The sequence below is a fragment of the Bubalus kerabau genome, chromosome 1 (assembly GCF_029407905.1).
Source record: "Bubalus kerabau isolate K-KA32 ecotype Philippines breed swamp buffalo chromosome 1, PCC_UOA_SB_1v2, whole genome shotgun sequence".
Lineage (NCBI taxonomy): Eukaryota > Metazoa > Chordata > Mammalia > Artiodactyla > Bovidae > Bubalus > Bubalus kerabau.
Window position 1 is genome coordinate 263870533 of NC_073624.1, and position 25100 is coordinate 263895632.

Below are 25100 nucleotides of genomic sequence, written 5' to 3' on the forward strand. Positions count from 1 at the left end.
CTGGAGACTAGTAATTCTTAATAGGAATCTTAGATTGTTGGTTAAGTAACACACACACTTAAGGCTTTGGGAGTAAGACAACATTAAATTAATTATTTTTCTACTATATTTTCTCCTTGGTGAGCTTTGGAAACTGTAGGTGCTAGATGAGGGTTAAAGACTATGTTCTAATATTTAATTCAAAAGGTTTAAATATTAGAAAACACCACACATCTTTCAGGTAATATATAATCTTTTAAAATAAATCAAGATGATTACTAAAAATAAATTCAAAAGTGATGGATAATCTTTTCTTAAATTTGTAAATTTATCTGTCATTGTCGTAGGTATAAAAGTATAGAAATTTTGATAGAAGAATCAGACTCAAATGCTAAAACCAATTTAATTTCATGAATTAATAATGGTAGAGTGTGAATAAGTGTAATACCTAAAGGAATTAAAAGAAGGGATACCAAGAAAATAATTCACAACTCTCATGAACTTAAACAGAGAGTAAAATCAACCAATAGTACATGATGCACATTTGTTCTGGAGAAGGAAATGGCAACCTGCTCCAGTATTCTTGCCTGGAAAAGTCCATGGATAAAGTAGCCTGGCGTGCTACAGTTCACAGGGTCGCAGACAGCTGGACGTGATTGAATGACAGGACACACACACATTTGTTTATTTGCACTTCAGTGCAATTTTCTCATGACTAAATCAGTATTCTTATTCAGTAAATCAAAGGCACTGCTTTATCATAATCTTTAATATGCTTTAAAACTGGAAAGCATAACACAGTTTCTCATAATAAAGTTATCTATTAAAATGTTACTAAAGATCATTCCCATCTTTGTGTTGAGAATGTGAGAACACTGAGAAGCACAAGCTTACCACGATATTAACTTTATCAGCCCTGTATGACTAGTCATTGTTTAGACTGAAGCTCTGACCTTGGTACATTGAGAGGAGGAAACACAGATAGATGTGTAATCTCATAGCCTAACTTTGTTAAAAAAAACAGAGTGTTTAGCACAAGGATTAACTCCTAATCTTTTATTGTTTTTAAACAGCTGTTTATCACCCAAACTCTGTTTAAGCTACCCTGATGACAGGGTTTAATAAAAATGCACTTCTCTCTCCATTTAAATTCCTGTAAATTGAGGGTTTAAGAGTGGAAATGTTAGACCGAGTGTTATAATTCAGAGATCTGTAGACTTGTTGTCTTCCTAAGGTGGTAATGGTCAGGTGTGGGAAGCTGCTTCTTAACTCAGAGCTTACTGACTGGTAAAGACCAGGTAAGTCTCCTAATCTAACCATGGAGAGGAGTTTTATCAAAAAGGTTTCTGTCCTTTAATTTTTAGGAACAATTTAGACCAAGTTTCACTGTGACTGAAGCAGGTATCTGCAGTCTAAGAATCATTTTTATACTGGTAAACTCACTGCAGAGTCACACTGCTACTGGTACTTGAGCTCCAAAGTTCTGCTTTCCATGCAGAGGAGTAATTATTTGAAGGTTTCATTTTCTCCTGTCAGCTGACAGTCATTTATGGCAACTTTTAACCGCTTAGGCCAGCAACACATGGATTATAATAAGAACTCCAAGGGGGAGGAAAAAAAAAAAAAAGAAGCAAAACACGTAAATGTATCAGTTAAAAAATATAACTTTAAGGAATACTTCATCAAGAGATATTCCGGCCTTGTTATTTACGGTTATTTTAGAAGGCCTCTAAACCGGGACGGATTCTGAAGCCAGAAATTTCCATAGCAGAGGAATCTATGATTTGCTGTGAATCCTTTCAGCCCTCAATAGATGGGAAAAGATTGAAATGCTCTGGAGAGGAGTCCTCTTTATTTTTTTAATGAAAGGCTGTATAATATATTTTCTCTATGGCTGCAGCAGCTGTCAGGAGAGCATCTCAGTTCAGCTCTATTACGGGAGAGGCAACACCCCATCCTATGGCATCGGGATGCTCTGAGGGGCCAGCGCTGATTGACAGCTTGTCACCGTGACGTCTTATTCCATCTCTGTTATGGAGAAAATTAATGTCACACCACCAGCCTTATGACTCGCTGTCATCTTAGAACCGCTCACCTTTTATCAATGCTCTAAATAACATTTCAAGCCCATCGTCTCACGGTGGACAATCCGGTCAAGGGACATTAAATCAGATGACTGTGAAATGTCATAATAAAAATGGAATGCTAACAACTTCTTCTCTAAACTAGCTTCTCTGGTTTTTAAACTGTGACAAGGGGGAGCAAGGGTTCAGCATCCCCGTTCTGAAAAGGTCATACAATCGCTCTTGGTCTACTACCCATTACTATCTGCCCCCTATTGACCTTCCCTGCTTTGCTCCCTCCAAAAAGGAGGGGAAAAAAAAATAAAAATGGAATTAGCCATCTTTTCAGAACATGGTGATCAAATAATGGCTCACACTGTAATGTCTTTAATTTGTGGGTCTTCAATGCTTCACAATGAACCACTGAATGACAGCAAGGGAGAGCCTTCTCAGGGTTGTTTCATGCAAGAGTAGGGGCAATCCACTTACTTTCCTACCACAACCAGTGCCAACTCAAATTCTTAGGTTTAACCTAACCTTAAAAAAAAAAAATACACAAAGTTCTCACCAGAAAACTTACAGATAATTCTCCAAATAAACTCTTTTATATGTTTCTCCAAAACAAGTGATATTTCAGACATCATACAGTATTCATTCACTTTATAATCTATCTAATAAAAAGGTAACACTCTGAAACACTAAAATATAGGTGTTTGTCCTTGTATTGCTATGAGTAATCATAATAACATGTGCTGTATTATGTGCACTAGCTTCTTAGCAAGTATGATTCTAAAGGGAGATTTAGGCTTATCTTGAAATTCAGGGCTAAAAAAACGTATATTTAAAGTTGGCTCACTTTTTAGTATATTGAACATAATATAATTTGAGAATTAGCTGGGACATCCACATAATATTTTACATTTTATTGACATAATAGCTAATATTTGAAAGAAGGTATGGAAACAAATATTCAAATTCTCAGTAGAAATGGCAGATTTGAGGAATTTAATGTAGCAAAATGAGGGAAAAAAATCAATAGTAATTGGATCATTTCTAATTACTAAGCCCATTGTATGATACTAACATATGGGACTGTATCAAATATTAATCCATCAAATACAATATTATAATACCTAGAATCATTTTTACATTAATATGTGAATTAATTTCTTTACAACTGTTTTAATTCATGAGGCTCACTTTGGGGAATAGGAGAATATCTTGGTGGTGTATTGGTGGGTACCAAAATGTGAAATAATTTTCACAACTGCAATTATATATTCGAAGATGTCATACAATACCTTAGGCGCTTAGGTGTTTTAAAAATATATACTATTTAGCCTTGCTAAGTCACCTCTATTAAACTGTTTATGATAACACCATTGGTGGGCGAGTTGTACAAGCATTAGCAGACAGCTGATTCGGTGCAGATAGCCAGAATAAATTTGCTGAAGTGCACATCCTGCTAATCTGTTTGAAGAATATTGTAGAGCATTAGTACCAGCACTTCATGTTATCTGCACAGCCTGATAAGGTACATCTTTATTAAATTCAGTTATTGGAAGGATGTCAGTCAGCAAACAGGAATATTTTAAAATCTAAAAAAAAATTAGGCAGTTCTTTGTTAGTCAGAGCTTGGTTTCATGACTGGGAGTCTAGAGCAGCCTCCTAAACACCTGGCAGCTTTGTACAATACAAGCTTTGTAATTTTAAGTGGAAAGGCATTTTTTTTTTCTTCCAGCTTCATGGGTACTGAGACATTGACTTCGTCAAAGCTTCACTGAGAGAGAACGATGGAGTAAGAGCTCCCCTCTCTGTTGATTCACGAAAACTACAGGGCGGGAAACGCTTACTGTGAGGAAGCTGGGAAAGAGACTCAGTTGTCACGTTTGGGCTTGGTAAAATTTGAGAAGGGTACTTAGTGACTCATTCTGCCACCCTGTCACTTTAAATCTAATCCAAAGGTAAAGAAGCTTCCTTTTAATTATAGTTCACATTCCATAATTTCAAAATTAAAAGGATGAAGTGAGGCTTTTCTAAGCAGCTGAAAAAGAAAATGATTTCTGTAAATATCCTCTAGTTATCAAAAGTCTATTAGGTGCTCAGTCATGTCTGATTCTTTGCAATCCCATGGACTGTAACCTGCCAGGCTCCTCTGTCCATGGGATTTTCCAGCAAGAATACTGGAGTGGGTTGCCATTTCCTTCTCTATGGGATCTTCTGGACCCAGGGATCAAACTTGGGTCTCCTGCATTGCAAGCAGATTCTTTAACATTTGAGCCACCAGTGAAGCTCCTAGTTATCAAGCTATGAGTTAAAAAGTTAAGTGCCATTAACTCCATTTCAAATGTATAAAGATGAGATTCTAATTCCAATGACAAATAATCAGTGAACTCCCTTTACAGTAGTCTTGTGTAAACTTGACTTTCCATCACGGAAGGTTGCCCTGTGTGATAAGAACACTGAGGAGACCCCGAGACTCTAGAACTGGCTTTGGAAGAGACTCGAGAAAACACCAGGTATCTAGATATCCTGGGGTAACCCAAGTGCTTCTGCAAAGATCTGCATGGTATTTGCACCTTCCCTGCCTTCTGCTGATTCGTCTGTCAGACAGCTTTTGCAGATGTATTCCTGCCACTCCACATAAATTATTTACAACCTCATCTAGTCACCCCTGACCCTAAGGGAGGAGGGTTACATACGTACATATCGCTTCAATATTTCCTCGCGTTCTTTCTGGTCCTCCAGGGAGTTGACGGAGAGGTCAGAGATGCTGACAGTGGCCGAAGCTGTCAGGGTGACCAGCAATACCAGGTGCCCCTCCCCTTCTTCCAGCTGCAACTCCAGCTTGTGTGTCTGCTCCCTACTGAGAGCCGACAGGTCAATCTGGCACCTAAAAACAAATGTTTTGGATTAGCAAGAGGCTTTAAAAAATTTTTTTTGGCTACATCAAACAGTGGAGGTGCAGGCTGCTCAGAGCTATGTGAAAAATAAATCAATGAAAATACCATTTGAACCACTGGAAGCATATGCCTTTCATGTCAGCTGACTTCACAAAATTCAGACTCTGATTATTTTAGTAACTAATTACTTATTTCTTGTAAGAGGCAAGAAGTGTGCTTATCTGATTTGATTACTACTCATTGTTACCACATTTATAAATCATGAGGGCTTTCAACCCCAAGATGGCCCAGATGAGTGAGGCCTTGCTTGTAGAAAGACTAACGGGAGCTGTCTAAACTACCAAGAGTCTGAACTTGTGTTACACTCTAAAAAATATAGGTGTTTTGTGGTTGTTCATAAATGTTATTAATCAGCGAATAGATCATTACTATGATGATGTCAGACGTTTTACATTTTTAAAACCATGTCAGTTTATTCACAGAACACTTCATGAATCTAAATTAACAGATCCTCTGAAGACATTATAGCTCAAGTGTTACATACAAGAGTTGTCCTAAGAGAGACTTTGTAATAATGTGGTAGCCCATGCTCAATATGCCACCCTCTCAGAGTTGAACAAATTCGTTTCATAAAAATGTCAGTTGATTTGGAAGAGAAAGATACTGTGGTGACCACAGGCCAATAAACTGAAAGAAAGGGGGCAGACGTGAGTAAAAGGCATTTAAAACAGGAAATAGCCAATGATAAGAATAAATGTGGTAACGTCATAAACAGAGCGGTCAGCTATCAGGGAAGATTAAATTTTTGTCCCTTCTTATTCTTCACTCTATTTATTGTTTATTATTTTGCCTTTAAGTTAAACTTTTATGAATAGGGCATCAAAACTGATGGTTGAGCTCAAACACTTCTTTAGTGTGAGTGATTTTAGAAATAGAATCAAAGTTTCATATTTACACGTTTTATTTTTGCCTATCAGAAACGACACGAAAGACATCCAGACTAGAAACATTTGGGAAGAAGAGGAATATAGATGCAAGAAATGAAGAAGAAAAGAAACGTCCTGGTCAGTGACAGAGAATCTGTATGCGCTAGACGCAAACTATCAAGACAACAGGATATTAGGGTCTGTATCAAGTCTGGAAAACATCTTCCTAAAGTTAGGATGTATATCAAGTAACCTCATTGTTTCCGCAAACACAACATCCATTTCAAAATACTCTCATGCTGTCTCCTTAAATTCTAAATGACAAAAAACCACATCAAATACCTTATTTAATATTCAAATCTTAATTGGAATTAGTTCCTAATAATACTTGGAACAAATTGAGGGTTAAAAATGCAACAGTAAAAGACAGCTAATCAAATGTATTTTCTAATAAAAAGGAAAAACATAAATTTGATTTTCTACAGATCTTTCTAGCATCTGGCACAGTGCCTAACCTACAATTTATTGAATGTGAATGAATCTTTGGACAAGACTGAGAGTATGACACTGGAGAATTGAACAGAGATTACAGTTCAGATGGTACTTTCTGTTGGATACAGTTGGGACAAAGAAGGGTCTTTCACTCACTTTTATCTATTTCCAGTCCTGATCATGCCCTATTCCTTTGTATGATGCTGCATCTCTCTTAACTTTGAAGCTTTCTGAAGGATTTCCTTCTATGCCTAGTACCATTTTTTGTTATTGTTATTGTTTAGTCACTAAGTCATGTCTGACTCTTTTGTGACTCCATGGACTGTAACCCGCCAGGCTCCTCTGTCCACGGGATTTGCCAGGCAAGAATGTTGGATTGGGTTGCCATTTCCTTCTCCAGGGGATCTTCCTGACACAGGAATTGAACCTGTGTCTCCAGCATTGGCAGGTGGATTTTTTTTTTAATCACTGAGGCACCTGGGAAGCTGGTCATTTAGATGTTGGCCTCCTCCTGATTTACATTAGAGTCACTGCATTTAATTCTTTAGAGTTAGGGAAGGTGTTCTAAAGATGATCTGGTCTAAGAATCGCAAATTGGCAACTTTCAGATCAAACCAGGTCGATGGATTTGCTGTTTTTATTGTGCTAAAAGAGTTTTGAATTTAAATAAAGCTTAAATACAAATGCCCTCTGAGTTACTTTCCCTAATATTTTCATTACAGCTGGACTATTTCACTTAATTCTGTATCTGGTTCCAATTATACCAATATACCATTTATACCAATAGGTATAACGATTTGTGATCCTCAAAGTTGCCTTAATTTACCAGGGAGGAAACTTAGGGCCAGAGAAGTGACCTCAATTAATGGAGATGCACAGTTACTAGCAGAGCCAGACCTGAACCTGGGACTCTGGAATCCAAGGTCTAGGACTTTTCCTTAACCGATCTGTCATTATTGTAATTTTTCATCCTGGAGGAAGTTTGTGCTGTGTAAGGTGGTTCTTACTGGGTAATACCTGGATTTGTTTCAAAATGGAAAAATTATCTGTTTTCAAGTGCATAAGTATGTTATTTTTAGGCTTTAAAAATACGTATGAACAAGGGAAGAAGGCTGCAATTGTTCTTATAAAATAATAAATGAAGAAAAGCTTACAAATTTAATTTTTAAAGTTATGGAACTAATAAAATTTAAATTATCATTATACATTTGTAGGGAGGATTATACCTTTCTGCTGCAACTAGATTTTCAATATTGGGTATATTTGTATAAATAGTCCCAGGCCCTGTCCTATATTTAATGTTTCAGAATTTTGACTTTAATCATTTTAATATAGAAAATACCTATTTATACAAATATTTTGATAAAAGAGTAAGTGAATTCAAGACATATTTTGCTAGTTGAGGTTACTCAGATCTCCTATTCATTTAAAAACTCTGCTCAGGAGCACTCTGCAGATGCCATTTAAAACAAAATGTCACTCAATAACTAAGAAAACTTGTCCTGCTAACTTGAGATAATGTCATCATTACAGCATCATTGATATCTACATTAAATGGGTATCAAATCAAATTATTGCTGGAATTCAGTGGAGAAAAACCTTTTGCTATCATTTTGTAGTTATTGAATACATGTGTACAAAGATGGAACTTCTGCAACATAATATATTGTAAAGTGAATTCAGTACTAATTAACATTTATGGGCCAGTACTATGACTTAAATGTTTGTGTGCTATCCAAAATTCATATGTTGAACCCTAGTGCCCAGTGTGATGATATTAAGAGGTGAGGAGCTTGGGAAGTGATTACCTCATGAGGGTGGAGCCCTCATGAATGGGATTAGTGCCCTTATAAAAGAGGCACCAGAGAGATCTCTCGTCCTTCATCATGTGAGGACACAGAGGAAAAGCAGTTTATAAACCAGGAAACCAGATGGAAAATTTGCTGCTGTCTTGATCTTGAATGTAGATCAACCCCTAGAACTGTGAGAAATAAACTTCCATTGAATATAAGATATCCAGTCTATGGCATTTGGTTATAGCAGTCCAAAAGACAGATTCACCTGTGTTTGGCTTGCCTCTACTATTATGTCCTCAACAAAGGAAGTATTTGCTGTATTTTGGTTACAGAAATACTAAATAGTCATTCAGATGTCTCAGAATAAGCAAAAGTTGTTGGTTTTATATTGTTAAGAACATGAAAATGCAAAATTTTAAAGTACTGAAGCAAATTCATGAAATCCCAAAATACATATACTGGGAAAAGAGCCCAAGATTGGGCATCAGATTTCCTTTGTTCTAGCCCTCCATCTATTGCTAATTAGTTGTATGACCTTTTCTTAGACAACTTTTCCTCTTGAATTCTAGTTTTCTTATCTGTGATATGAGGTAATAGAACTAGATGAACTTCAAGTTCTCAAAAACCTCAAATTCCACAATTTGTTACAACTCTATTCATATTTACAGTTGTTTAAATCTTCCTTTGGGCTGGATGATTCACAAGCTGGAATCAAGACTGCTGGGAGAAATATTAACAACCTCAGATATGCAGATACCACTCTAATTGCAGAAAAGTAAAGAGAAACTATGCCCCAACCAGTAAAGCTGAAGAAGCTGAAGTTGAACGGTTCTATGAAGACTCACAAGACCTTTTAGAACTAACACCCAAAAGAGATGTCCTTTTCATTATAAGGGACTAGAATGCAAAACTAGGAAGTCAAGAAACACCTAGAGCAACAGGCAAATTTGGCCTTGGAATACAGAATGAAGCAGGGCAAAGACTAATAGAGTTTTGCCAAGAAAATGCACTGGTCATAGCAAACACCCTTTTCCAACAACACAAGAGAAGACTCTACACATGGACATCACCAGATGGTCAACACCAAAATCAGATTGATTATGTTCTTTGCAGCCAAAGATGGAGAAGCTCTATACAGTCAACAAAAACAAGACCAGGAGATGACTGTGGCTCAGACCATGAACTCCTTATTGCCAAATTCAGACTTAAACTGAAGAAAGTAGGGAAAACCACTAGACCATTCAGGTATGACCTAAATCAAATCCCTTATGATTATACAGTGGAAGTGAGAAATAGATTTAAGGGCCTAGTTCTGCTAGATAGAGTGCCTGATGAACTATGGACTGAGGTTCTTGACATTGTACAGGAGACAGGGATCAAGACCATTCCCATGGAAAAGAAATGCAAAAAGCACAAAATGGCTGTCTGGGGAGGCCTTACAAATAGCTGTGAAAAGAAGAGAAGCAAAAAGCAAAGGAGAAAAGGAAAGATATAAGCATCTGAATGCAGAGTTCCAAAGAATAGCAAGAAGAGATAAGAAAGCCTTCCTCAGCCATCAATGCAAAGAAATAGAGGAAAACAACAGAATGGGAAAGACTAGAGATCTCTTCAAGAAAATTAGAGATACCAAGGGAACATTTCATGCAAAGATGGGCTCAATAAAGGACAGAAATGGTATGGACCTAACAGAAGCAGAAGATATTAAGAAGAGGTGGCAAGCATACACAGAAGAACTGTACAAAAAAGATCTTTATGACCCAGATAATCATGATGGTGTGATCTCTCATCTAGAGCCAGACATCCTGGAATGTGAAGTCAAGTGGGCTTTAGAAAGCATCACTACGAACAAAGCTAGTGGAGGTGATGGAATTCCAGTTGAGCTATTTCAAATCCTGAAAGATGATGCTGTGAAAGTGCTGCATTCTATATGCCAGCAAATTTGGAAAACTCAGCAGTGGCCACAGGACTGGAAAAGGTCAGTTTTCATTCCAATCCCAAAGAAAGGCAATGCCAAAGAATGCTTAAACTACCGCACAATTGCACTCATCTCACACGCTAGGAAAGTAATGCTCAAAATTCTCCAAGCCAGGCTTCAGCAATATGTGAACTGTGAACTTCCAGATGTTCAAGCTGGTTTCAGAAAAGGGAGAGGAACCAGAGATCAAATTGCCAACATCCGCTGGATCATGGAAAAAGCAAGAGAGTTCCAGAAAAACATTATTGACTATGCCAAAGCCTTTGACTGTGTGGATCACAATAAACTGTGGAAAATTCTGAAAGAGATGGGAATACCAGACCACCTGATCTGCCTCCTGAGAAATTTGTATGCAGGTCAGGAAGCAACAGTTAGAACTGGACATGGAACAACAGACTGGTTCCAAATAGGAAAAGGAGTACGTCAAAGCTGTACTGTGTCACCCTGCTTATTTAACTTATCTGCAGAGTACATCGTGAGAAACGCTGGACTGGAAGAAACACAAGCTGGAATCAAGATTGCTGGGAGAAACATCAATAACCTCAGATATGCAGATGATACCACCCTTATGGCAGAAAGTGAAGAAGAACTAAAAAGCCTCTTGATGAAAGTGAAAGTGGAGAGTGAAAAAGTTGGCTTAAAGCTCAACATTCAGAAAACGAAGATCATGGCATCTGGTCCCACCACTTCATGGGAAATAGATGGGGAAACAGTGGAAACAGTGTCAGACATTAGTTTTTTGGGCTCCAAAATCACTGCAGATGGTGACTGCAGCCATGAAATTAAAAGACGCTTAATCCTTGGAAGGAAAGTTATGACCAACTTAGATAGCATATTGAAAAGCAGAGACATTACTTTGCCAACAAAGGTTCATCTAGTCAAGGCTATGGTTTTTCCAGTGGTCATGTATGGATGTGAGAGTTGGAAAGCTGAGTGCCGAAGAATTGATGCTTTTGAACTGTGGTGTTGGAGAAGACTCCTGCGAGTCCCTTGGACTGCAAGGAGATCCAACCAGTCCATTCTGAAGGAGATCAGCCCTGGGATTTCTTTGGAAGGAACGATGCTAAAGCGGAAACTCCAGTACTTTGGCCACCTCATGCGAAGAGTTGACTCATTGGAAAAGACTCTGATGCTGGGAGGGATTGGGGGCAGGAGGAGAAGGGGATGACAGAGGATGAGATGGCTGGATGGCATCACTGACTCAATGGACGTGAGTCTGGGTGAATTCCGGGAGTTGGTGATGGACAGGGAGGCCTGGCGTGCTGCGATTCATGGGGTCGCAAAGAGTCGGACACGACTAGTGACTGAACTGAATTGAATTGAAAGAGAAACTAAAAACTTCTTGATGGGGGTGAAAGAGGAGAGTAAAAAAACTGGCTTAAAACTCAACACTCAAAAAACTAAGATCATGGTATCCAGTTCCATCACTTCATGGCAAATAGAAGGGGAAAATTTGGAAGCAGTGACAAATTTTATTTTCTTGGATTCCAGAATCACTGTAAATGGTAACTGCAGCCAAGAAATTAAAAGACACTTGCTCCTTGGAAGGAAAGCTACGACAAACTTAGCTATTAAAAAGCAGAGACATATCTTTGCTGACAAAGGTTGGTATAGTCAAAGCTATGTTTTTTCTAGTATGCATGTGAGAGTTGGACCATAAAGAAGGCTGATCACTGAAGAACTGATGCTTTTGAATTGTGGTGCTAGAGAAGACTCTTGAGAGTCCCTTGGACTGCAAGGAGATCAAACCAGTCAATCCTAAAGGAAATCAACCCTGATTTCCATTCCTTGGAAGGACTGATGCTGAAGCTGAAACTCCAATACTTTGGCCACCTGATACAGAGAGCCAACACATTGGAAAAGGCCCTGATACTGGGAAAGACTGAAGGCAGGAGGAGAAGGAGATGACAGAGCATGAGATGTTTGGATAACATCACTGACTCAATGGGCATGTGTTTGACCAAACTCTGGGGATACAGTAAAGGACAGGGAAGCCTAGAATGCTGAAGTTTATGGGGTCACAAAGAGTTGGACCTAAGTTAGCAACTAAAGAGCAGCAACAACAACACATCTTCCTTTTTTATAATTCCACATATCAAAAATGTACGAGAACAAATTCATCTTCCAGGTAATGAAATACTATTCCTCAGATGTATTATGCCTCCACCCCACCAAAGAAAAAAGTCTGAATGTAAGAATCTAATCTTCAAATTGTCTTCTAAGGAGCACGGGTCAGGGGTTGCATCCTAGTCGCCATGGATGGAGGAAGGGTGAAAAACGGGGTGTGGATTCTCCCCTTTGGTTCAAAGAACAGCTCCTCTCACTTCTTGTTTTATATCTGGGTTCTAGATGGAACTCCTGGGAGGGTCCTCAGCTGCCAGTTTTGTCTTAGCTTTGATTTGACTGGGTCTTTCCAAGGGGCTGTTCCTCATCCTCCGACTGTGACCAGTCAACTGGGTGTGAGTCCTCAGAGGTCTTTCACCCAGGACTGGCCTCGGACGGTCAAAACTCTCACTTGCCCAAAAGGGCTGAATGCTCCCCTCGGCTGCCACTGTGCATCTAGGCCCAAACGCCACATGCCCCAAATTTCTGGCCTCTAAGGCCACTTCTGCCCTTGGATGAAAAGCTGCACTAAGGAGTATGTATGGGATCTGGCTTCCTGGTCAACCACTAAAGAAACCAGATGAAACCACGTAGACGTTTTTTCCCGATGGGGTGAACTTAGATCAATGGCATAGGAGACGGGAAGGTAACTTTCTCTCTCTCACAAACCGTTCCAAAAGCAGGATTCTCCATCTTGCCTGCCTGTGCACACGTGGTCAAGTGCGCACAGCTGCTGAGTAGCTATGGGGTCTCTGAAACTCTGGGAACGTGGCCAGCCCAGTAACAAATCACCGTGCATGACTCTCTAGTCTTCTCTGCATCATGTTCTCTCTCTCTCACCCTCATTGCCTGGGATTGTACCTCCCATTTAAGCACCAGCACCTCATCACTGCTTCAAGCTCTGTGTCCTATGGAACCTGTGAGTGAAGTCACTCAGTCATGTCTGACTCTGCAACCCCATGGACTGTAGCCTACCAGGCTCCTCCGTCCATGGAATTTTCCAGGCAAGAGTACTGGACTGGGTTGCCATTTCCTTCTCCAGGGGATCTTCCCAATCCAGGAATCAAACTTGGGTCTCCTGTATTGCAGGCAAATGCTTTACCATCTGAGCCACCAGGGAAGCCGTAGGGAACCTGGCCTAATGCAAAAAACCATTAACATGATTCAATCCTGACAGTTACAGATATCCAAGAAGCAAATCTGGCCATGTCCCGCTCCTGGCTTCTCACCACTTATGAAAGTTCTTTAGTAAGGCAATGGGGTCCTCCACAACCTACCATCATCTTGGGTGTTTACTTGTTGATTTACACTTGCTATTTCAGTAATTCCTGATTGTCTGTAATTCTCCCACCATCCATGCTAAGGCTCACCTGCTTCTTTGTGTTCTGTTGTGAAGGAAGCAACCCCATCTACCTGAGATGATATATCTACCTATCTTTGCTTGGCTAATTTTTCACTAATCATCCTGGCAAAAACCAGCAGTTGTCTTTTTCTGTCCATCTCTTGGTACACGTCAAGGGCAGGCACCTAGCCCAACACCTGGAATACAGTCAGAATACCGCGGTCCAAATATTTTATACCTGCATTCACACTGGTGGCTTGTGCATCGGGTATGTCACATGCGACCGCAAAGTACCTCGAGTGACGAGCAGCAGCCGCATGACACAGAGGAGCTGACAGTGACTCCTGAACTTGTTGACTGGCTTCCACTGAACCGCAGTCCAAAATACTTACAGAGGAGGAGATAGAGGTTCAGAGAGGCCAAAATTCTACCCATTTTGATAGTGGCAGAGTCAGAATCAGCATGGAATTTTGCTCATGCTACCATTTCTATATTGTCTTCCTAGAAAGTCGATTGATTTCTTTCCAACACCCATTTATTAATTGTTTATTTCTATTAATTGCATTATGCATCAGGCTTCTGTTAAATTTGAGGGATTCAACACTTTGTAAGCCTTGTGATCTCTCACATCCTTATTTGCAGAACTACCACAGGCCCAGTGTGTTGTTTGAGTGAAGTTATTTGGCTTCAGAGTTTACGTCAGGGATTCAGAACATTAGAGTTTTAATAAAGCTGAATTATTCATTAGTATTGTGATATTAAGCAAGCCACTTAAACTTTTTATGCATCAGCTTTCCTCATTTATGCCTTCTTTTTGCATACAGAAACAATAGATGAAAAACTACTGTGAAAAGATGAAAATGCTATGTAAACACTATATAGTTTTATTATCTCATATGCCTTAGTTTGATATTGAACAACTTTAGAATTTACTGTCAGAACCAAACTCATCAATGAATTATCAATAGAAGAATCAAAAGAGACTCAAACTGAAAGAGATTTGAGTGCGACTTTCTTTCATTCCACAAATGGGAAATTGAGGCTCAGAGAAATTAAGTGATGGTTTTAAGACCTCAAACCCCATTTCCTGACTTCCATATCAAAGCTTTAAATTCTTTGCTCTTTTTAAAAACTATATGCACTTACTTGGCCATGTGAAAGGAACACATCACATTTATTTGGTGACATTTCCCCGTAAGTTCAAGGAGAAAATGTTCAGTATTCTTATCACTTTTTTCTCACCGCCTTTCCATCTGCCTAAGCCAGTAACCAACCCAGATAAAAGTTTTGTGATTAGCACCAGTGATGTACATGTGAGATGCAGGAAGCAAATGTTAGGCCTATGTGACTGCATTTATGTATTTTTTAATTTAAAAATAAGACAGAAAATTAAAAAAATAAAACTAGGATTCAAGCTTCATAAATATTTTATACCTGCATTCACACCGGTGGCTTGTGCATCGGGTATGTCACACGCGACCGGCAAGCATCTCGAGTGATGAGCAGCAGCCGCATGACATAGAGGAGCTGACAGTGACCCCTGAACTTGGTGACTGGCTTCCACTGAACCACAGTCCATATGATACGTGCCCAGGGAGGTGGGTTTACAGATTATAGCATCCAGCTTTAACCGAACCAATTCTCACAAAATGGACAATGGCTTTAAAAGATACCAGTCAATTAGGAGGTTGGGATTAACATATACACACTACTATATATAAAATAGGTAACCCACAAGGATGTACCGCATAGCACAGGGAACTTGCTCAGTACTCTGTAATAACCATTATGGGAAAAGAATATGGAAAAGAAAGACGCATGTATATGTATAACTGAATCATTTTGCTGTACACCTGAAACGAACACGACATTGTAAATCAACTATACTCCAATATAAAACAAAAATGAAAACAATAAAAGATCCCTGTAAAGAAACTGTGGATTGAAGATTATGCTAACTGGACAAGCATAAGTGAACAGAATGATGGACAAGAACACCCAGAGTTGACACATTTCCTCCTCACCCAGCTCTGTGTCAGCTACATTCTGATTCTGATTTACAAACCGGGGGTGTGGCATAATCAGGTCTAACAAGAACTCTGCCAAAATCAACTTTAAATTATCAGGAAGAATATCTGCAACAGAAATTTATATCTCCTCTAACAAGGAACTTATAAGTGTGTGTTGTGCCCTGAAGTACCTGCTCATGATATTACGAAGCCATCCAGATAAGAGAACATTTAAAAACAAAGCCTCTATCCTTCAATAAAAATCAATTAATTAAAAAACAAAATAAAGCAAAATCAAAGCCTCGGGACAGGAAGACAAGCCTCTATAGGATTTCTTTTGTGGGGGAGAATTTCTAAAAACACAGTTTACATAATTTGGACTAAATTTATCGATAAAATTAGAAAACTTTTTGAGGTTTATTGTTTGAGAACTACTTTACACTGGTAAAACAAAGAACACATAAGATCTCATATTACAAATCAATATGATAGATAACTCTTTAGAATCTTTGCATTTTAAAGAATTCAACAGGTAACCACGAAAGTTTTTCAAGTTTCACGATGATGCAGTGCACACGCCACCTGACATTACTAAATGCTAATGCAATTACTGGACAAGGCAATGGCACCCCACTCCAGTACTCTCACCTGGAAAATCCCACGGACGGAGGAGCCTGGTGGGCTGCAGTCCATGGGGTCGCTAAGAGTCGGACACGACTGAGCGACTTCACTTTCACTTTTCACTTTCATGCACTGGAGAAGGAAATGGCAGTCCACTCCAGTGTTCTTGCCTGGAGAATCCCAGGGACGGGGGAGCCTGGTGGGCTGCCGTCTATGGAGTCGCACAGTCGGATACGACTGAAGCGACTTAGCAGCAGCAGCAGCAGCAATGCAATTACTGCATTGTCAGCAGTTGTTACTGTCCAACTGTCTTTGGGGAGATGGATTTATCAGAGCATACTTCTATTAATACAAACTTGGGAGGTTCCCCTTCATTGCCTAGAAGGTAAGCTACTTAACATACACACAGTGGTGCATGAAAACTGTCTTTGGAAACTTTGTCTATCATATATAAAATACTGCAGTGAGTATAAACTTTCTGAGAAAGTCTTCAGAAGAAAAAATAGTAAGTCATGAAAGAAAATGGATTGAAATCTTAATATATTTGACTTGAGTTTACGACAAACCAAGACAAGAATCAATGACACTCCATTCTTTATTGAAACATTACCTATCTCCCAAATGAAATATTTCACTCAGTGCCTAGTAAGGAAAATGGTGAAACACAATGATTCCATTAAAACTTCTCTTCAGTTTAGAGTTTTCTGAATAGTTATCTTGTGCTTTCAAATTAATAATGAAGCAGAGATTGCTTCTACTCTGATATAGGTAGCAAGTAGAATAATCACTGTAGTATTTATATCACAAATAAGAATCACTGCAAATCAGAACCTATAGAGTGTCAAACGCTCACATACAATGTCCTTCAATTAAGAAACATTAATTTGGTTAATATACAAAGTCAAAGGCTGTTTCCTCATTTTCCACACTGTACCTGGAGAGATGTATGTGTATGCCTACTCATTCCGCATTCTCTTTCCTTTGGAATTAAATTACAGAGTCACAGATTTATTTTTATGATCATAGCATTTGAAAGCATTTTTCTTCACCCAGAATGTGCCCATTTGGAATAACTTTTTTTCTTTTATATTACTAAGAAAAATTGTGTTAAAATAGAACTTTCTACTGAAGTTTGCATCTGTAGCACTCTGTTGTTGTGGGCAGTATCAATGTCTTGGCCCTGATAACAATGCAACAAATAAAGTTAGGAGCAATCCACCAACTGAAAATATATGGGCACCAAATCAATGCCACTTTAAAGATAAACAAGCGTTTTGCACACTAATAAATAATGCTATAAATCTTGCTATATTGGATTGCAAATAACTCCGACTGAATGAAATTGCTTGACATGGGATTTACTTATTCTGCAAGTTCATAAAAACAACTTGTTCTCTGACAGCACTCATTCTTGGCAATTTACCACAGCTGCCAGCAGCCAATTTGTTCAGATTACTGCTCTGCATAAAAGTGTAACAATCATGAGGATTTATTAGCTGATTATTGTAAAGGTGGCAGTCCGTCTTGCCTGCCAAAATGCAGGTGATCAGAAAGTTAAATAATTACTCGCAGATTAACATTATTTCACCTTCACTTGAAATCTGTAGCTCAGTGACAGGTAAAATTTGCTGTTCAAACTTGCAGTATGGTACACACCATCCAAGTGGGTTTACTGCCCACCTGGCATTTTATCAAGTGCTTAATGGCTCCAGAACATACTGAATATGAGACCAAAGTGAAAGGGGCATGGATTCTAGAGTCAGGAATCCTGGATTTGAATCTCAGATAAGTTGCCTCAAATTCATACTAGCTGAGCAGTCGCTGAACCATTTGGCTATACCTCAAAAACACCTCACTTTTTGCACCTGCAAAATTGGTATAATATGAATCACCCTTGTTTTACCCTAATATTGAGCTAAAGTACATAGTAGTTCCCCTTACAGTGTAAAACATTATTATTGTTGTTGTTTCTTTCCATTCATAGTAAATTTAATTTTTTTGTAAAATTTAACAACCAGATAGCATTAACTCACTAGACATTATGATAAAAAATTATCAATATCTTTGTAAATGGATAGGCATTTTTTTTCAAATGCAACCACTCAGTATTTTTCAAGTACAAAGATCACTCAGACACTTTAACTCATTAATTCTCCCTTTTGAATTACATACAAATATCTTTCTCAATTGTACTGAAACTCTATACTTTCCACTAAGACATGTTGTTCTAACTACTGTTGCCTTAACATCTGCTGTCAAATTCTATATTTATTTAGAGAAGGAAGAGCCATAATTCCAGCAATCAATCAAGCTTCAGGTGTGTAAAGTTAAATCTAGCAGATACTTCTTAAGCACCTATTATTTGCCATTCGCCTTTCTAGGTATTGAGGATGCCACGATGAACAACACAACTCAAAAATTCCCACCCTTACGAAGCTCACATTCTACTGATGGGAAGTAAATGATAAAATGTGCGAAATCCATAGTCTGTCCAATGGTGATAGACCTCGATGCAGAGAACAAAGCAGGATAAAGGAAACGGGACATCAAGGGAAAGAAGTTTCATTTTTACATAGAGTTGGGATGGCTGCATCACTGCTGTGACGTTTGTGCACAGACCTAAAGTAGGTAAAGAAGCTAGACAGGTGGACACGTGGAGATGGAGGGAAAGGTCCTGAGGTGGGAAGATGTCTGGTGTACTTGAGAAGGAGCAAAAAGGATCCTTAAAAACAGTTAATAGACATTAATGGGACAGCATTACCCTCCACAGCCAACTTTAAATTTATTTGCCAGCTACCAGCCAACTCCCAGAAATCTCTAACTTTTAAGTGAATAGAGACACATCTTAATTATTTCCACCACACACACACACACACACACACACAAACACACAAAGATAATATGTGACACCATAGAGGCACCAACTATAGCTACAATGGCAACTGTATTACAATATATAAATGTATTAAATCAACACATTGTACAGCTTCAATTTACATGTTTCATGTAAAATATATTTCAATAAATTAATTAAAAATAATTTAATATAGACATAGAATGTTGCAAGAGTACTTGCAAAAGAGCACAGAAAACCATGAGGACACTTTTGCTCCTGTTACTTTAATCTTAGAACTCAAATTTAATTAGAAGATAAGTCAATTCTTTTCTAAACTATTCTAGGATCAAGGAATTCTGTTATAATCTGCATTATTTCGACTGTTACCACACAACCATCACATAAACACATGCAAGTCTACTTGCCTTCTACTTTGATCTAGTAATGTATTTTTTTTTCAGCAGCAGGATGTGTGTAAAGTACAATTTAGTAAGTATGAAGTGAGTGATCAAGAGCTTCGGCTGCTTTCTGGTCATCAACTAGATTGAAAATAATGGTATTTGCCATAGTCATTTCCTTTTTCTGCCACAGGCATCTTTGTTAAATTAGCAGAGTATACAATGATTTTCTACTGTCCACCTTTGATTACTTCAGATTCAACAATAATTCCCTTTACTATGCAAAAGGATTCAAACTGATACTCAAAAGTGGTCCTAAGAGTCTTCTTGTCTACCTGCGCTCTGTTCACACTAAAAATTCTTGGCTCAAATTGCTTTCATAGGGAATTAAATTTGATAGATGACCAAATGTGAATTTCTTTAGTGAAGCCAATGCCAGATAGTGTTAGTCGCTCAGTTGTGTCCAACTCTTTTGTGACCCCATGGACTGTAGCCCACCAGGTTCTTCTGTCCATGGAGTTCTCTAGGCAAGAATACTGGGGTGGGTTGCAATTCCCTTCTCCAGGGGATCTTCCCAACAAAAATGTAACTGGAAATAAGAGTAGGTCATTCAAAATAAATGAGAGTTTTAGAAATCCTTATAATTCTTTAAAGGTAGTATTTTGACTCTCCATCTAAGCCAGTTTTAATCTAACCAGGATACTGGGAAGCAGAGCACACAGTTGTGTCCATCAAAGCAATAAGGGTGCTGGAGTAGGTCTCCTTGATCCTGCTTGTAAAGTTCCCCTGTGTAATAGCCATGGGCATAAAGAAATCATCCAACAACCCATGCAGAGCCGCAGAAACTATATGCAAGAAGGTCCATCTAGTCAAGGCTATGGTTTTTCCAGTGGTCATGTATGGATGTGAGAGTTGGACTATAAAGAAAGCTGAGCACAGAAGAATTGATGCTTTTGAACTGTGGTGTTGGAGAAGACTCTTGAGAGTCCCTTGGACTGCAAGGAGATCCAACCAGTCCATCCTAAAGGAGATCAGTTCTGTGTGTTCATTGAAAGGACTGATGTTGAAGCTGAAACTCCAATACTTTGGCCACCTGATGAGAAGAGCTGACTCATTTGAAAAGACCCTGATGCTGGGAAAGATTGAAGGCAGGAGGAGAAGGGGACATCAGAGGATGAGATGGTTGGATAGCATCACGGACTCAATGGACATGAGTTTGGGTGGATTCCGGGAGTTGGTGATGGACAGGGAGGCCCGGCGTGCTGAGGTCCATGGGGTCGCAAAGAGTGGGACATGACTGTGTGACTGAACTGAACTGAAGCACTTTCAACAACTTAAAAAATAAGGGTGGGATACACGTCCAACTAGATAGCTAGTTTATTAGAAAAGGATATGGCCCCAGATGGAAGAGATGCACAGAGGTATGTGGTAAGGGGTATGGAGCTTCCAAGCCCTCCCAGGGCACACCAGTCCCCCAGCACCTGCGAGGACTTGCACAGGTTCCCCAACCTAGAAACTCCAAAAATGGATTTCTTCTCTTTTTCCACACTTCATGAGACCTTCTTAGCTCCCTAGTTGTCTAGAGCAATCACTATTATCTTCGGAGTGCCATTTATCACTGTTCTCTCAAAAATTGCCAAAACAGGGATAAACCCATAGAAACAAGATGAAGTGGGATACACAGGTCTACCTCTCTGCCAAACTTTCTTCAAATAATTAGGCCTGCCATTGAAGAATCCATAATATTATCTAATGAGGAAAAGGGAAAGGTCAGTGAAAAATGAGCTGAGAGGACTTCCCCGGTGGTACAGTGGATAAGAATCTACCTGCCGATACAGGGGACATGGTTTGGTCCCTGATCTTGGGAGATTCCACATTCCACAGGGCAACTAAGCCCGCATACCTCAACTACTCAAGCCCATGCGCCTACAGCCTGTGCTCTGTCACAAGAGAATCCACTGCAATCAGAAGCCCATATACTGCAATTAAAAGGAGCTTCCGCTCACTGAAACTAGAGAAAGCCTGCACACACCAATGAAGACCCAACACAACCAAAAATTTAAAAAATGGGCTTAGAAATTTTCATCATTTCCAAATTTGGAGATTCCTTTCAAAGAAAGAAGAGTTGTTAAAAGGGTGCATGTTATCATGGAAAAAAATGGAAAATAGGATAAGAAGGACTTCATGGAGTGTGGACCCAGGAGTACAAGAAGCCAATACATTTTATGATTTATGTCGTGATTTTACTGATATAAGAAAATTCGAATACAAAGCAATGAGATTGAGGTAGTGTGTTACACATGACAGTCATTCTGGTGGTCACCGAATAGAGCTAATGTTGCTAAAAATTATGAAAATGAATGAATTATTCAAGGAATAGCTAGAACAGTATCTACTCGAAATAGCTCATAGCATATTGAGGGGAAAAGAAACAGACGTATTTATAATAAAATGTATTCCGTGTATGAACAGATCTTTACTGTTACTTAAGCTTTCCCTTTCCCTTTTCACTTTCCTGCATTAGAGAAGGAAATGGCAACCCATTCCAGTGTTATTGCATGGAGAATCCCAGGGACGGGGGAGCCTGGTGGGCTGCCGTCTAGGGGTCATACAGAGTCGGACACGACTGAAGCGACTTAGCAGCAGCAGCAAGCTAGTGGTACAGCCCAAAGAGAACAAGACAGAACATTAAGAAAACCCTGAAAACAGTATTTTACTAGAGGGGAAAAAAACATGCAGTAAAGGCCTGTCATTTAAAAAGGACTGACATGTAACGTGGCATAAGATTAGTGGTGTTTTTCTCGTTCCATTTTGTAAGTAAAATATTAAAGGTTAACTGAAGCTCATCTTTGACCTCTCATTCTGTAATCCTGTGAAGAAAACTATTGTTTAAAACATCTTTCTTAGAATAGGAAAAAGACAAAAAGATACATATGTTGGGTTGGGTTCCTGTGTTTTGTTCTCCTAGTGTAAACTCCCCTTTATTATTATTAGCATGTGTGCATTTCTTCAGGTTGTATGTTTAGAGACCTGGAAATCACGTGAACTGCAATGAAGAAAGAAGTTTTTAAACTAACAAGTTCTTCTGTACACTGTGTTTTATCTCAGTATTGCTATTTCAATATGTTTTGCTATAAAGACACATATGTAACTACTGAAAATACAAAAATAGGTGTAAAAGTAAGAAAACAATCATATAATTCAAACAGTTTTTCAAAATAAGCTTGTCGTGATGCTGAAGCTGAAGCTGCAATACTTTGGCCACCTGATGTGAAGAGCTAACTCCTTGGAAAAGACCCTGATGCTGGGAAAGATTGAAGGCGGGAGGAGAAGGGGATGACAGAAGATGAGATGCTCGGATGGCATCACCGACTCAACAGACATGAGTTTGAGTAAGCTCCGGGAGTTGGTGATGGACAGGGTGGCCTGGCGTGCTGCAGTCCATGGGGTCACAAAGAGTTGGACGTGACTGAGTGACTAAACTGAACTGAACTGTGCAGAGATATCATGCAAGCCTCAGAATATTCTTTTCTTCACTGCATTATTAGATTAACATGGATCTGCCTCACCTACACACTTCCTTCACTAACACTTGAACTCCTGGGAGATTTGTGAACTCCTAGGAGATTATCAAGATTCTCTACCTTGAGAGAGCTGGATGAAACAACACATTTTATGGTCACAATATGCTTTATGAAAAGCAATATTATCTCCGATTACTCTGCACACTATGAATATGCCCTTTGTCCCTTTTAAGCATTGTATATCAAAGGAGATTCCTCTTTCTCAACTTCTATAATGTTCATGCACAATGTCCCCAGCATCGGGAGAAAATTTCTGGATATCAAATTCAAGTAGCCTGTCCATCAACTGGTCAAAACTGCCACCTACTGGTCAGTCTTCAAAATCTATTTTTCAGTTCACCCAAGCCTTGCTTTCCCATGGTAAGATCCCTTGCTTTGAAACAGTGAAGATCAGTTATAATACCAGACCTAGACTAAATTTTCTTTTTAAAATACTTACCCTCTCTAGGATGAATCAAAAATACCAAGTTGCACAAACCTGCCAATAAAGTCGTCCCTTTTCCCGGCGTCTTTGTCCCAGGCAGTGATATCAATGATCCCGCCTCTTTCTTCATAGAGATGAAAATCAAATTGTTCCCTCCACTGAGGATTCAGTGTTTTGGGCATAATCTGGAAAAACCAAAATGTCATTACTATCTCATCGGTATCAGTCTTAAAAAATGCAACTTGAGACATAAATCAAACTTTAGGTCCTAACCTAGAAAAGCATGTGAGATTTGAATGAGAGCTTCCAGAAATGATGGACATTAGATGTCAGCATTTTTACTGCATATGGTCTGAAAGAACCCAAAAAGACGTGTCCTAAAGACCAAGAAGCACCTTCTCCTCATCGTGAACAACAGATGAGAGACACGAATTATATAGAAAGGGCCAACAGTCTCTAAGTGAAGTAGCTCACTCAGATAACAGCGCTTGTTTTACATGCCCAGTTAATGCATGAAGATATAGGTCAAAGTCTGTGATCTTATAGAAAAGGGAGATGAGGATTTCTAGAGTTCCTTTCTTCCCCCCTTACTTCCATCTTATAGAATTCGAATAGAATAGTGAAGAAAATAGACAACGAAGTTCTGTAGGAGGGGGGAAAAGTAAGTTTTTGGTGGCCAGGCAAACTTTTATCTTAGAATGACAGCGCTGATGTATCATCCCCGTTTTATACATGGAGAAACCAAGACCTGAAGTTTAAGTGAGGCCACCATCATTAAGTTTTAATACCTAGATTATAACTCAAGTCTTTGAGTAGAGTTTCAGATCTCTTGCCCCACGGCGCTATGCCAAAAATGCTTGTGAATTAATATGAGTGTGTGTGTGTGTGTGTATAATCTCCATGTTGCATATACAAGAAGGATATCTGATGTGCAATTTTGTACCTTCAAGTATTTAGATTAGACACCTGGTGGAATCAATGAATAAAGTGACCCGATACTGATGTGTTTTAAAATTTCACTCCTCATTGAGCTGGACAACATTCGTTCATATTTGTTTCTCTATTCTTTCTTTTTAGCAGGAGGGCCTGTAGTGGCCTTTTCTCTTTTTAATGTATGAGAGACACATCTTCAGATGTAAAGACTTTGAAAGCAATGAAGTATGTTATGTGCAGAGGTAATGCAAATGAATCACAATTTTTAAAGTTCATAATCTGAAATTAATCTGCAATACATCATGGAAAGAAAGAGCAGAGAGAGACACGTGTCCATAGCTGGGTTTCATATTTCACACCTAAAGAGCAGAACTATAAAAATAAGTAATGTTTTAAGCCTATCAGAACATGGAAATAATGTTAATTGATAAAGGACAAGATGAAAGTGGTCATAGGTATCTATTTTGGGGAATCAGTACTTTCTTTAAAGTGTTATTATTAAGCCCAATGCAGGGGAAAAAAAAAAAGATGACACTGGATGGATACTATGATAATTCAAATATCTCATAACTGGGTTCAGATAAACTCCTGCAGTGTTTGGGGGAGTGGGCTGTTTTGCTTGTTTGGCCCAAAAAAGCCTAGGTTTTCAGTTTATTAGGATTATCTTCTCCATATGATTTCCTATAGGTCAGAAGTGATGTCTTCTCCTTCAGTGG

At 38.9% G+C, this 25100-nt stretch overlaps 1 protein-coding gene across 8 annotated transcripts in view; it reads right to left on the reverse strand.

Annotated features, from left to right (window-relative positions):
• MCTP1 (multiple C2 and transmembrane domain containing 1) overlaps nt 1-25100 on the reverse strand; it is a 559844-nt gene that overhangs the window by 192321 nt on the left and 342423 nt on the right. For all 8 annotated transcript variants that reach the window (XM_055565018.1, XM_055565010.1, XM_055565001.1 and 5 more), the window contains 2 exons: nt 23506-23636; nt 4749-4935 (listed from right to left, as the gene is read on the reverse strand). In XM_055565018.1, coding sequence (XP_055420993.1) covers nt 4749-4935; nt 23506-23636 — 318 coding nt within the window. The remainder of the gene's footprint in view (nt 1-4748; nt 4936-23505; nt 23637-25100) is intronic.